Source organism: Hemitrygon akajei, chromosome 2 (genome assembly GCF_048418815.1).
Source record: "Hemitrygon akajei chromosome 2, sHemAka1.3, whole genome shotgun sequence".
Taxonomy (NCBI): domain Eukaryota; kingdom Metazoa; phylum Chordata; class Chondrichthyes; order Myliobatiformes; family Dasyatidae; genus Hemitrygon; species Hemitrygon akajei.
This window is the reverse complement of record NC_133125.1, coordinates 160,924,955-160,938,819: the sequence shown is the minus strand read 5'-3', so window position 1 is coordinate 160,938,819 and position 13,865 is coordinate 160,924,955. Positions and strand designations below refer to the sequence as shown.

Genomic DNA, 13,865 nt, shown 5'->3' with positions numbered 1-13,865 from the left:
CCACTTCAAGGTTCAATTTGTTGTCTGTCAAAGATGTTCTGCTGCACACCACTGTTGTAACACATAGTTGTTTCAGTTACTGTCATCTTCCAGTCAGCTTGATGTAGTCTGGCCAATCTCCTCTGACCTCTTCTCATTAACAAAACATTTTCTGCCACAGAACTGTTACTCACCAGATGTTTTCTTTTTGCTTTTTGCGAAGTCTGGAGGTTTCAGAAGATCAGTAAATTCTGAGATACTCATCCACTCTGTCACCAACAATCATTTCATGGTTAAAGTCACTTAGATCACATTTTTTTCCCATTCTAATGTTGGGTCTGAACAACATTTGAACCTCTTGACACTGTCCACATGCCTTTATGCATTGAGTTGCTGCCACATGATTGGCTAATTAGATATTCACATCAACGCGCAGGTGTACAGGTGTACCTAATAAAGTGGCCACTGAGTGTATTTCAGATTCTCAACACGTGGGGTTTTCCAGTCACTATATTGTTTTGGACACATTGTGTTCAGCTCCAGTCACCAGGCAACTGGATGGATTTGAATGACCAGACAGTGATGTTGCCATGGCTGAGCTGCAGTATTTTGCTTTTATTTAAATGCAGAGAGGTGACGATGGGAAATTTCAAAGTAGGAGGATCAATATCTGAGGAGAAGGAACCATTAACAATGTCCGTTAACATTTGCCCTGGAAGAGAAGTTGGCAGTGAAGAGGATCAATTGAACAAGAAGGGGCAGGATTAGAACGGGGATGGTACATCATAGTTCAAAGTACATTTATTATCAAAGTATTACAGGCAGCCACAAAACAAAGACACACAATAGAACCCATTAAGAAAGAAGACTGCCACCACCTGATGGGTAGGAAAAAAATACAAACAATAAAATTAAACAGATAACATTCCGAACTGAAGTTGATGAAAGTGACTCCACAGACACAAAGCCTGACACAGACACACGGTGGCTTTGTAGATAAACTGAAATTAGAACTGAGATGGGATAGAATCCAGTGAGAGAGAGATGCAATTTCAACACCAGGGCAACAGGAACATTTGGGAACATCGATCCAGGGAGCAAAGGGATGGGAGGGAACCACAGAGACAGGTGGACAGTCTCAGTCACACCCATCGATGGGCATCTAACATGTTGTTGGAAGCAAAATTACAGAGACAAGAGCAAATCAGGGATTATTCTTGCACTTCAGGTTAAACTTTAAACAAATACTTCAGTGATGGGGAGGAAAACTGATGATGCTGAATCAGGTGCAGCTGGATCTGATGGTTTATAACAGTTCTCACCAAGGACATTTACTATTATGTCTTTTTCATTGGGGGAGATGAGATGGAGAATTTTCCATTGGTAACAACTGGGGTGAGAGAGTAACTGTTAAAGTGGGGTCAAGAGTTTGAGATTGCGCCCTGGGGAGCTAGCATTGATTGATGCCTCCTTCAGTATCATAAACAGTCTGCATAGATTGTTATTGGTTTTCATATTCTTCTTTGTCTCCACAGGAACTCTGGGAAACACATTTTATATTTCAATCCTATGTATCTGTAATTCTTTATTGCTTATTACCATGTACATTATGCCACTTTATTGGACTATGGATGGAGGTACGTGCACCAACTCTTCTGATTTATGATTGATTAATTCAAGATCATTTAATTTCATTTCCTTGTACACAAGTGTAAAGGAGAACAAAATAATTGATATTCTGTATACCATTCAGCACAAAAGAACAGAAAAGATGAAGAACACAACAATAATATAAAAAGAAATACAATAAATATAAATACATAGAATAGCTTCTATACATGCATTGATTTTATAAAGTGGCACTAGGCTATACACAAAGTGACTGGCAATTAAATAATAAGTAGGCTGGGACTGTTTTCCCTGGAGCACAGGGGTCTGAGCTGTGACCTTAAAGAGGTTTATAAAATCTTGATGTGCAGAGTTAAAGTAGGTTATCAGGTTAAGGGAGTCTGAAACTAAAGGTACAGGTTCAAAGGGTTAAAGGAGAGAGAAAAGGGGTTCCGAGGGGTTAATCTCTCATACAGAAGATAATGGACATGTGGAATGAGCTCAGAGGAAGTGGTAGAGGCAGTAACAATTACAACATTTAAAAGTTATTTAGACAGGTATGTGGATGAGGGATATGGGCAAATGCAGGTAAATGGGACAGCTTAGGGAAACACCTTGGTTAGGACGGACGAGTTGATCTTAATGAGAAGTTTTTCTTCTTGACTGTTGAAGGGTGTTCTGACATCACAAACTCCTTTTTCACTGGAGTCATTCACTGTGGCTGCCATTCATGGAATTTATCTGAATTGTTCAATCTATGTGCATCAGTGAATAGATATGCAGTGTCAAAGCAGCTGTCAGAAACACTCCTGTTTCCTTCCTCTGTTCACCATCTGACATTCCACAACAAACATCTGGAGTGATGGAGCTGGTGACAGTGACTGACATGTCTGAGTGTTCGATGAATGCCATGTACAGCTTTCTCTTCTCCGATGGACTGTTGACCACATCATGAAATGAGGGAAATGAGGTTGCAATCACATTGAATACAGCCAGTGAGGAATTTCCATCAGTGAAGAATTGGCATCGAGCCCCAGTTATGAACAGCAGACGCTGTGGAAACTGGTCAGAATTAGAGATAGATAGAGAAATAAATAGATGCTTTATTGATCTCAAAGGAAAGTACAGTGTCACAGTAGTAGTACAAGTGCACAACAATACAATTATTAGAGCAGAAGTAAGAAAGAATAAATATAAGTTACCTCAAACAGTCAAACAGGAGAGGGGCATCACTTTCCCGGCTATAGGTTGACTCATTATAGAGTCATTATGGACTGCCAACACAGATGCCTTGTGCAGGAAGGCACAGAGTCGACTGTACTTCCTTAGAAGGTTGGCGTCATTCAATGTTTGTAGTGAGATGCTGAAGATGTTCTATAGGTCAGTTGTGGAGAGCGCCCTCTTCTTTGTGGTGGCGTGTTGGGGAGGCAGCATTAAGAAGAGGGACGCCTCACGTCTTAATAAGCTGGTAAGGAAGGCGGGTTCTGTCGTGGGCAAAGTACTGGAGAGTATAACATCGGTAGCAGAGCGAAGGGCACTGAGTAGGCTACAGTCAATTATGGAAAACCCTGAACATCCTCTACATAGCACCATCCAGAGACAGAGAAGCAGTTTCAGCGACAGGTTGCTATCGATGCAATGCTCCTCAGACAGGATGAAGAGATCAATACTCCCCAATGCCATTTGGCTTTACAATTCAACCGCCAGGAGTAAGATAGGTTAAAGTGCCGGGGTTAGGACTCAATGTATTTAAGTAAACTACTTAAGAACTTTTTAAAAGCTATTATTAATGCTTTTTGAGAGGGTGATTTTAGATGCATATCATATTTTTACTGAGTTAAGTATTGTATGTAATTAGTTTTGCTACAATAAGTGTATGGGACATTGGAAAAATGTTGAATTTCCCCATGGGGATGAATAAAGTATCTATCTATCTATCTATCTATCTATCTATCTATCTATCTATCTATCTATCTATCTATCTATCTATCTATCTATCTATCTAATTATCTATCTATCTATCTATCTATCTAATCGCCAATGGTAAGAATAATTCTATAGAGCGCTCTTTGGGGCAGCACAGTTGTCTTAGTCTATTGCTGAAAGTGATCCCCTGTTCAGCCAGGGTGGCATGCAGAGGGTGAGAGACATTGTCCAAGATTGCCAGGAATTTCCAGAGGGTCCTTTGTTCTACCACAACTTTCAGTATGTCCAGTATGGCCAGCATTTCCTGTCAGTTTATTGAGCCTGTTGGCATCACCCATGTTGATGCCATTGCTCCAGCACACCACTGTATAGGAGATTGTACTGGCGACAACAGAATGGTTGAACACGTGAAGGAGAGGTCTGCATACTTCAAAGGACCTCAGTCTCCTCAGAAACTAGAGGTGACTCTGGCTTCTGTGTTGGTTCTCCATTAAATTCTGTCATCGAGGTGCACCCCCAGGTACTTGGAGGTCCTCACCACATCCACATCCTCACCGTCAACATTAACAGGGAGAGGTTTAGGCTTAGTCTTCCTCAAGTCCATCACCATCTCCTTTGTCTTGCTGATGTTGAGCTGCAGATGATTCAGCTTGCACCATTTGATTAATTTATCAACCAGGGTTCTGTATTCATCCTCCTGTCCTCCCTTTATACACCCAGCTATTGCTGAGTCATCAGAGAATTTCTGCAGATGTCATGACTCAGTGTTGTATCTAAAGTCCGAGGTACACAGGGTAAATAGGAAGGGAGTCAATACAGACCCCTGTGGAGCCCCAGTGCTGCTTATAGCCATGTCTAACACACAGCTCTTAAGCAGCACAAACTGTTCTCTGCCAGTCAGCTAGTCCATTATCCAGGATACAATGGAAGTGCCAATTTGCATTGAATGGAGCTTCCCCCAGAAATGAGGACTGCATGGTATTGAAGGCACTTGAGAAATCAAAATACATGATCCTCACAGTGCTGCCCTGCTTATCCAAATGGGAGTAGTCTCTGTTCAGCAGGTAGATGACAGCATCATCGACTCCAGGGTACTCCTGCAGGGGATCAAGGGCTGATCTGTCCAGGGGTCGGACGTGAGCCAGGATCAGCCTCTCTAGGGTATTCATAATGTGTGATGTCAGGGCCACTGGACGGTAGTCATTCAAGACTTTTAGTTGACCCTTCTTGGATACTGGGACCACACATGATGTTTTCCACACAATCAGACCTGTTCCAGGCTGAGACTCAGATTGAAAATGCACTGGAGAATTCCACACAACTGCTCAGCACACTCCTTCAGGGTCCTGGGGTTCACACCATCTGGTCCCAATGCTTTGCCGTGTCTGAGCTTCCTCAAAGCCCTTCTCACCTGCTCAGTCGTGAAGGTGAGTCTATGATGGATGGGGGAGGTGAAGATTGGGATGATAGTAGTTGGTATGTGGAGGCATGAATAGTAGGTGCAGGTGCAATTTATAGGGTTCTCCATAATCAACTGTTGTGGATGTTGGGAGAAAGGAACTATAGACCTTAATGAACTCCTTAAGGTTTGGCCATTGGAACCAGAAGGAGCAGCCAGTGGAAAAATTGGCAGCAGGTGACATGTAAAGACTGGGCTGGAGACCCACGTGGAAAATAGAGTGGACACCGTGAATTATTCATTCTTGCCTGACATTGCAGTTCAGTGTCTTGTTAATGTATACAGGGTCTGCTCGTGCAGGTCTGGGTCACAGGTTGTCATATTGGGTGGGAATTAACATGCTCCCTTCACTGGGACATCAGTGTAAGAGTTTGGTTGTTGCAACCACTGGAAGTTTTCATTGACATTTCTCTGGAGCTTTGTTACATGTTTGCTTATTTGATTTATTTTTAGTTTCAGGCTTTTTAACAATGCACTTTGTAGTGATTGTTGTGATGATCGCAGGACAAGGGCTTTCTTCACTTTTTATCACAGTTCTTCTGGACGTGACCAGGAATTTGAAAATTCTTGAAGGTATCTGTCATTATTCAATACACACTTGGATATAAATTTGAAAGCAAGTGAATTGTGCCATATTTTCAAAAAGAACAAAATTAAATCTTATCTGAATTATCAACATCCTGTCCCAATCCTTCCAGTCCTCTACATTTGGGTGAAGTTGTCCTGTTCATTCCAGTTATGAGCTGATGCTTTGAAGTGACACAAAATGCCTGGAGATATTTGTGAATTGTCTCTGAACTGGCTCCGGATGGATCTTTAATAGAAAGGACCCTGAGAGGAGCTGACTCAATTCATTTGTGTTTCACATTGTGCTGATCTTCAATGTTACCCAAAATAAGTTTGGAGCTGAGGACGGAGGGAAAGGTTCCCCCCCAATCCTGATAGTGGCAAGGTTAGGAAGGAGTAGGACTGTCTCCCTTGTGTCACTCCCTGGCATTTGTGGTGGAGAGATGAAGATCAGGAGTTCACAGGAGAAGAGAGTTGGAGACATGCAGAAATTTTAATTGCATCTGGACTAAACCATTGCAGAACTAGATCAGCAAAAATGCAGTAAAAAGATTTATCAGGTTCTGAGAGCACAGATGAGATTTTAATATTGAGCTGCTGCCTGAGTGGTATTCAGTGCAGGTCAGAAAATCTGGGAAATTGCATTCACGAGGCAAAAAGTACTGAGCAAATTGTTGGAGCTGTGACCTGGCTTGCCCCAGGATCTGAGAACCTTAAAAATGGTGATGATTGTTGCAGTTCATGCATTGGTTTTAATGTCCCTAAAATCACCACACTAAGAAAAGTTTCTATTAGATTGGAAAATAGTAAATGTTACTGCTTCATTTAAAGCAGGAAACTGCAGGCTATTTCCTGAATTGTCTGTTGTAGGGAAAATATTTGAAGCTATTATTTAAAGCATTTTGACAGGACACCTAAGACAAACATCCCTGAATCAGTGAAGGTGAACATGATTTTGTGAGAGGGGTATCATGTTTGACCTATCTATTGGCCCTTTTTCACCATGATAATGTGCTGTGGGTAATTGTGGATCGACTGTGTTTAGATTTCCAGTGAGTATTTATGATGGTGTCATATCAAAGCTTATTGTGGAAAATGTAAAATTATGGTTCACTGACAAACAGGAAGAAGACAGTCGGCATAAATGGATCTTTTCTGGTTGTCAGGATGTAAAATTTGATGCCGTTGTGTTTGGTCCTGGGAATGCAACTTGTCATAATTTTCTTTAATGTTCTTGCTAAGGCAGATGAAGTTACCAATGATATGGTGGTTACATTTGACTCCAGCATAAAGAGGAAATTAAATTATGATAAGTACATATGCAGGGTCCAGAGGAATAGATTTATGAGAATGAGCAAATTATCTGACAAGTGGAGTATAAGGTGGCAGAATATGGATAAAAACACAAAATGCTGGCAGAAACTCAGCAGGCCAGACAGCATCTATGGGAGGAGGTAGTGACGACGTTTCGGGCCGAAACCCTTCATCAGGAATTTGGAATTGTTCGTTTTGTCAGGGAAAACGAAGGAGTGTATTATTGAAATGGGGAGAGGCTGCAGATGCAGAGGGAGCTGGGTTCGCTGGGTATCATTAGCAACTGGCTCAACTTCAGCTTCAGCAAGTAATTAGAGAAGGTAACAGAATGTCACATTTATTGTTGAGTGAATTGACTATACAAGAGTTAAAATTATCTTCAGTTAAATAGGACACAAGTTCAAGTTTATTGCCATCTGACTACAAATACAACCAACTGAAACAAAATTCCTCCAGACCAGAGCACCCATGAAATACAGATCACTCGCAACACAGAAAACAAAATATTACCACAAAAGTGTTAATAAAATATCGCTCAGAATGCATGTAGTGTGCAGCACAGGTAAACAGTAAACAGCTTGCTGAGGGGGAGCAGTTTCAAGTTGCTGGGTGTCAATATCTCCGAGGATCTATCCTTGGCCCAACATCTTGATACAATTACAAAGAAGGCACAACAGCGGCTATATTTCCTGAGGAATTTGAGGACAGCTGGGATGTCACCAAAGATACTAACAGCTTTCTACGGATGTAGTGTGAAGAGCTTTCTCACTGGTTGCTTCAGTGTCTGATATGTGGGCCACTGTACAGGATCAGAATAAGCTGCAGAAAGTTGTAAACTCAGTCAGCTCCACCATGGGTACCAGCCTCCCCAGCATCCAGGACACCTACAAAAGGCAATACTCAGAAAAGGGGCGTCCATCATTAAATTCCTTAATCACCCAGGGCATTCCCTCTTATTTCTGCTACCATCGAGGAAGAGGTAGAGGAGCCTGAAGACACACACTCAATGTTTCAGTAACAGCTTCTTGCCCTCTGCCCTGAGATATCTGAGTGGACAATGAACCCATGAAGACTTCCTCAGTACATTTTTGCACTACTTAATGAATTTATTTTGTATATATACTTGTTGTAATTTATAGTTTTTAATACCATGTATTGCAATGTACTGCTGTCGCAAAACAACAAATTTCATGCCAAAGAGTGTTCCAGTGATATTAAACCTGATTCTGATTCTGATTCCTAGTGATGAGACCTCCGTGGAGGCAGGATATTCGTTAGTTTCACAGCCTGAGGAAAGAAGCTGTTACACAGTCTGGCAGTCCTCATGCTGATGCTCCTGTACTTCATTCCTGATGGTAGTGGGTAAAGGAGACTGTGGGATGGATGGAAGGGAACCTCAACAATGTTTTTGGCCCTTCATATTCAATGGCCCCGTTAAGTGTCACAAATAGGGGGAGGGAGTCCTCAGTGATCCTCTTGGTGGTTTTTATTATCCTTTGTAGGTCTTGTGATCCAAAGCCTTGCAGCTTCTGTGCGACACAATGATGCCACAGTTTCAATGGTGCTCCTATAGAAAGATGCTAGAATGGGGGCGGGGAGCCTTGCACACCTCAGTCTCCTCAGAATGTGTAGATGCTGCTGTGACTTCTTGACTAATGAGTAGGTGTTGTGGGTCCAGTTAGACTGTCTATTATGCGCACACCAAGGATCTTTGTGTCTTCACTGTCCCCTTGGCAAGACATTGATGTACAATGGAGAGTGGTCAACCTGCAACTTCCTGAAGTCTACAATAACCTCTTTTGTTATGTTAAGCACAAACTAACGGAGATGGGAGTAGACTCTCACATGGTGGATTGGATAGTGGACTACTTGACAGAGAGACCTCAGTATGTGCGGTTGGGAGACTGTAGGTCTGACACGGTGGTCAGCAGCACAGGAGCGCCACAGGGAACCGTACTCTCTCCGGTCCTGTTCACCCTGTACACATCAGACTTCCAATATAACTCGGAGTCATGCCATGTGCAGAAGTTCGCTGATGACACAGCCATAGTGGGGTGTGTCAGGAATGGACAGGAGGAGGAGTATAGGAAACTGATACAGGACTTTGTGATATGGTGCAACTCAAACTACCTGCGTCTCAATATCACCAAGACCAAGGAGACGGTGGTGGACTTTAGAAGATCTAGGCCTCACATGGAGCCAGTGATCATTAATGGAGAATGTGTGGAGCAGGTTAAGACCTACAAGTATCTGGGAGTACAGTTAGATGAGAAGCTAGACTGGACTGCCAACACAGATGCCTTGTGCAGGAAGGCACAGAGTCGACTGTACTTCCTTAGAAGGTTGGCGTCATTCAATGTCTGCAGTGAGATGCTGAAGATGTTCTATAGGTCAGTTGTTGAGAGCGCCCTCTTTTTTGTGGTGGCGTGTTGGGGTGGAAGCATTAAGAAGAAGGACGCCTCACGTCTTAATAAGCTGGTAAGGAGGGCGGGCTCTGTCGTGGGCAAAGTACTGGAGAGTTTAACATCGGTAGCTGAGCGAAGGGCGCTGAGTAGGCTACGGTCAATTATGGAAAACCCTGAACATCCTCTACATAGCACCATCCAGAGACAGAGAAGCAGTTTCAGTGACAGGTTACTGTCGATGCAATGCTCCTCAGACAGGATGAAGAGGTCAATACTCCCCAATGCCATTAGGCTTTACAATTCAACTGCCAGGACTTAAGAACTTTTTTTTTTAAAGCTATTATTAATGCTTTTTTTGAGTTAGTGATTTAGATGCATATCATATTATTACTGAGTGAAGTATGTATGTAATTAGTTTTTTTTGCTACAACAAGTGTATGGGACATTGGAAAAAATGTTGAATTTCCCCATGGGGATGAATAAAGTATCTATCTATCTATCTATCTATCTATCTATCTATCTAATGTTGAGACTCGGGTGTTGTTTCCACTGAAGTTGGAAGGTGGAATTTCATACGTTCCATTACCTGCTACTCAAAACATTTCATGATTGTTGAGGTCAATGCCAGTGGACAATAATCATTTAGGCCAATTGGACCATAACTTCATAAGGTATAGGAGCAGAATTAGGCTATTTGGCCGATCATTTCTACTCCGTCATTTTGTCAGCCGGATCCAATTTTCTTCTCAGCCCCAATCCCTGCCTTCTCCCTGTATCCCTTCATGCCCTGACCAGTCAAGAATCTATCAACCTCTGCCTTAAATATACATAAAGACTTGGCGTCTGCCTGTGGCAAAGAATTCCACAGAGTCACCACACTCTGGCTAAAGATATTCCTCCTCATCTCCATTCTAAAAGGACACCCCTCTATTTTGAGGCCGTGTCCTCTGGTCTTAGACTCTCCCACCATAGGAAACATCCTCTCCACATCCACTCTATCAAGGCCTTCCGCCATTCAATAGGTTTCCATGAGATAGATAGATAGATAGATAGATAGATAGATAGATAGATAGATACTTTATTCATCCCCATGGGGAAATTCAACATTTTTTCCAATGTTCCATACACTTGTTGTAGCAAAAACTCATTACATACAATACTTAACTCAGTAATAATATGATATGCATCTAAATCACTAACTCAAAAAAGCATTAATAATAGCTTTAAAAAAAGTTCTTAAGTCCTGGCAGTTGAATTGTAAAGCCTAATGGCATTGGGGAGTATTGACCTCTTCATCCTGTCTGAGGAGCATTGCATCGACAGTAACCTGTCACTGAAACTGCTTCTCTGTCTCTGGATGGTGCTATGTAGAGGATGTTCAGGGTTTTCCATAATTGACCGTAGCCTACTCAGCGCCCTTCACTCAGCTACCGATGTTAAACTCTCCAGTACTTTGCCCACGACAGAGCCCGCCCTCCTTACCAGCTTATTAAGACGTGAGGCGTCCTTCTTCTTAATGCTTCCTCCCCAACACGCCACCACAAAGAAGAGGGCGCTCTCAACAACTGACCTATAGAACATCTTCAGCATCTCACTGCAGACATTGAATGACGCCAACCTTCTAAGGAAGTACAGTCGACTCTGTGCCTTCCTGCACAAGGCATCTGTGTTGGCAGTCCAGTCTAGCTTCTCATCTAACTGTACTCCCAGATACTTGTAGGTCTTAACCTGCTCCACACATTCTCCATTAATGATCACTGGCTCCATATGAGGCCTAGATCTCCTAAAGTCCACCACCATCTCCTTGGTCTTGGTGATATTGAGACGCAGGTAGTTTGAGTTGCACCATATCACAAAGTCCTGTATCAGTTTCCTATACTCCTCCTCCTGTCCATTCCTGACACACCCCACTATGGCCGTGTCATCAGCGAACTTCTGCACATGGCAGGACTCCGAGTTATATTGGAAGTCTGATGTGTACAGGGTGAACAGGACCGGAGAGAGTACGGTTCCCTGTGGCGCTCCTGTGCTGCTGACCACCGTGTCAGACCTACAGTCTCCCAACCGCACATACTGAGGTCTCTCTGTCAAGTAGTCCACTATCCAATCCACCATGTGAGAGTCTACTCCCATCTCCGTTAGTTTGTGCTTTAATGAGGTCAGTCCTCATTCTTCTGAATTCTATAAACACAGGCCCAGAGCCATCAAACACTCTTCATATGATAAGCCATTCAATTGTGAATCCTTTTTGTGAAACTCCTTTGAACCCTCTCCAGTTTCAGTCATCCTTTCTAAGATAAGGGGCCCAGACCTGCTCAAAATACTCCAAGTGAGGCCTCACCAGTGCCTTATACAGTCTCAATATTACATGCTTTTAAATTCTAGTCCTCTTGAAATGAATGCAAACAATGCATTTGCCTTCCTCACCACAGACTCAACATTTAAATTAACCTTTAGGGAATCTTGCACAAGGACTCCCAAGTCACTTTTCACCTCAGTTTTTTGTATTTCTCCCCATTTAGAAAATAGTTAACCCTTTTATCTCCTCTTCCAAAGTGCATGACTGACACTGTATTCCATCTGCCATTTTTTTGCCCCTTCTACTAATCTGTCTGAGTCCTTCTGTAGCCTCTCTGCTTCCTCAAAACGACCTGCACCTCCATCTATCTTCATATTGCCTGTATCCTTTGCAACAAAGCCATCAATTCCATCATCCAAATCATTCACAGACAATTACCGTATCTCTTGGGCACCAAAATCATGGTGGCTGCCTTGAAGCTAGCAAGGACAGTGGACTGTTTCTGAGAGATAATAAAGATGTCCGTTAAGACCTGTGTTAGCTGTGCCAGACAATCCCTCTGCACTCCTGCACGATCTGTTGTCTGGTCCTGCAGCTTTGTGAGGGTCATGAGAAGCCACATCTACATTATTGCAATCTACAATGGTCTCCTCATTGTATTAATGTATTAGAAATGGTTCAGTCCATGACAAAAAGGGCACAGAGAGCACAGCCTCCCAGAATTTCCTGTCCTCAGAGGTCTTTGATGACAGCAGGCAGGAAAGTCTGGATGAGCTGACGTCCCTGGAGGAACTGACTGCCTCCACCTCTTCCTTTGCTGAAGTAAAATTCCCAGAAGTGAGAGGTTACCGGCTCAGTTGAACTCGGCTCTGTGGGACTGGATGTGTACAACGCTTTCATTCTGGCTAGCAGCAGGTCAGAATGCATGAGGAAGAGCATCGTTATCCTCATCAACAGGCAGAAAGGGGAGAGGGCGAAGATCAGGATTTGGAGACCACCTTCACTGTTGAATATAGATCCTTTTCAAGGCCTTCACTAACTGGGTAAAATCCACCCAGACCAAACCTGTTCTGTACCTGGCAGGAATGTCTTTGACGGTCTTGTGCTGCTCAGGGATGCCATTGACAATGTGTAGGACAGATGGATGGTGTCTGCATGGTCAGCTTGGAGCAGAAGTATACCTTTGATAATATATCACACATGTGCATGATGGACATGCTCTCGAAAGTGGGTTTGGGGAAGGAATAAAAAATGTTATCCATCTGCTCTACATGGATATCACAATGCAGTCCAAGTCAATGTTGAGAAATTGATTGTTTGCCCACTCTCCCTTATCTGTGTGTTGCATAAAAAAGCTTTGTTAAATCTATCAGGAGGAAGGAAAGGGTATAAGACGGATGGTTTTGCCAGGTATTGAAGGGATAAATGTACAAGGACAATGCCATTATCTTCTGCTCAGAGTCATGATCAGATTGCAGATTGATCATCTGCAACTAGTCTGAGTTGGCCACAGGGACTAGTGTCAATCACAGTAAGATTAAGGTCATGCTGGCCCAACGATTCCAATGTCCTCTTCACGTCAGGTCTGGTTACCTGAAGATTCTAGGTATCCAGTTTGGAGGGGCCAAAACATGTAACTAAAATTAGATGGAACGGATAGGATAGGTCAAACAAAAAATTGTTTGTGGAAATGTCACATTTTCTTAATAACTTTGAAGAACTTGGTCATCAGGTGTAATGTTCTTCTGGGCCTGCCGTACCTGGCACAGGTGTGGCCTGTTCCCCTAATCCTCCACATTGGTAACTACCTTCCAGTTCATCTGGGCATCCAAGATAGAATGAGCCTGAGCCACAGTCAACATGTCCCGAGAGAATGGGAGTAAGAGTGGACCCAACATTGCCCTCAACCTGAGGTCCATCTGCATCTGTCTGTGCAGAAGCAAAGTACATGGGTAGCCTGTGTTACTTCATGCTGAGGTTCTACCTGATCAGAGGATGCGTCTGGCACTCATTACTTTGGAATATCTCAGTCAGCTAGATGTACCTGTCTACCTGCCCATTGTGGAAGAGCTGTTCACAACAAACACCTTTGACTACAAGGCAATAGTCAGCACTGAACATCCTGCAGATACTGTATGACAGGGACTTAGGGGCAGTTTCCTGAGTGAACTATTCAAATCATCTGGCAGAATATCTCATCACCAGATGTTACTAGCAAACACCAAGAGGATGGATGGTGGAGATTGGTACATTTCCAAGCAGGTCCTTCCTGCACAGGGAAAATATCATCCCTAACACATTGCTGTCA

The 13,865-nt window shown here is 43.0% G+C and overlaps 1 protein-coding gene across 3 annotated transcripts in view; it reads left to right on the top strand.

Moving 5' to 3' along the window:
• Positions 1-13,865, top strand: part of LOC140717289 (uncharacterized) — a 165,807-nt gene that overhangs the window by 73,686 nt on the left and 78,256 nt on the right. For all 3 annotated transcript variants that reach the window (XM_073030734.1, XM_073030727.1, XM_073030742.1), the window contains exons 5-6: positions 1,515-1,616; positions 5,426-5,545. In XM_073030734.1, coding sequence (XP_072886835.1) covers positions 1,515-1,616; positions 5,426-5,545 — 222 coding nt within the window. The remainder of the gene's footprint in view (positions 1-1,514; positions 1,617-5,425; positions 5,546-13,865) is intronic.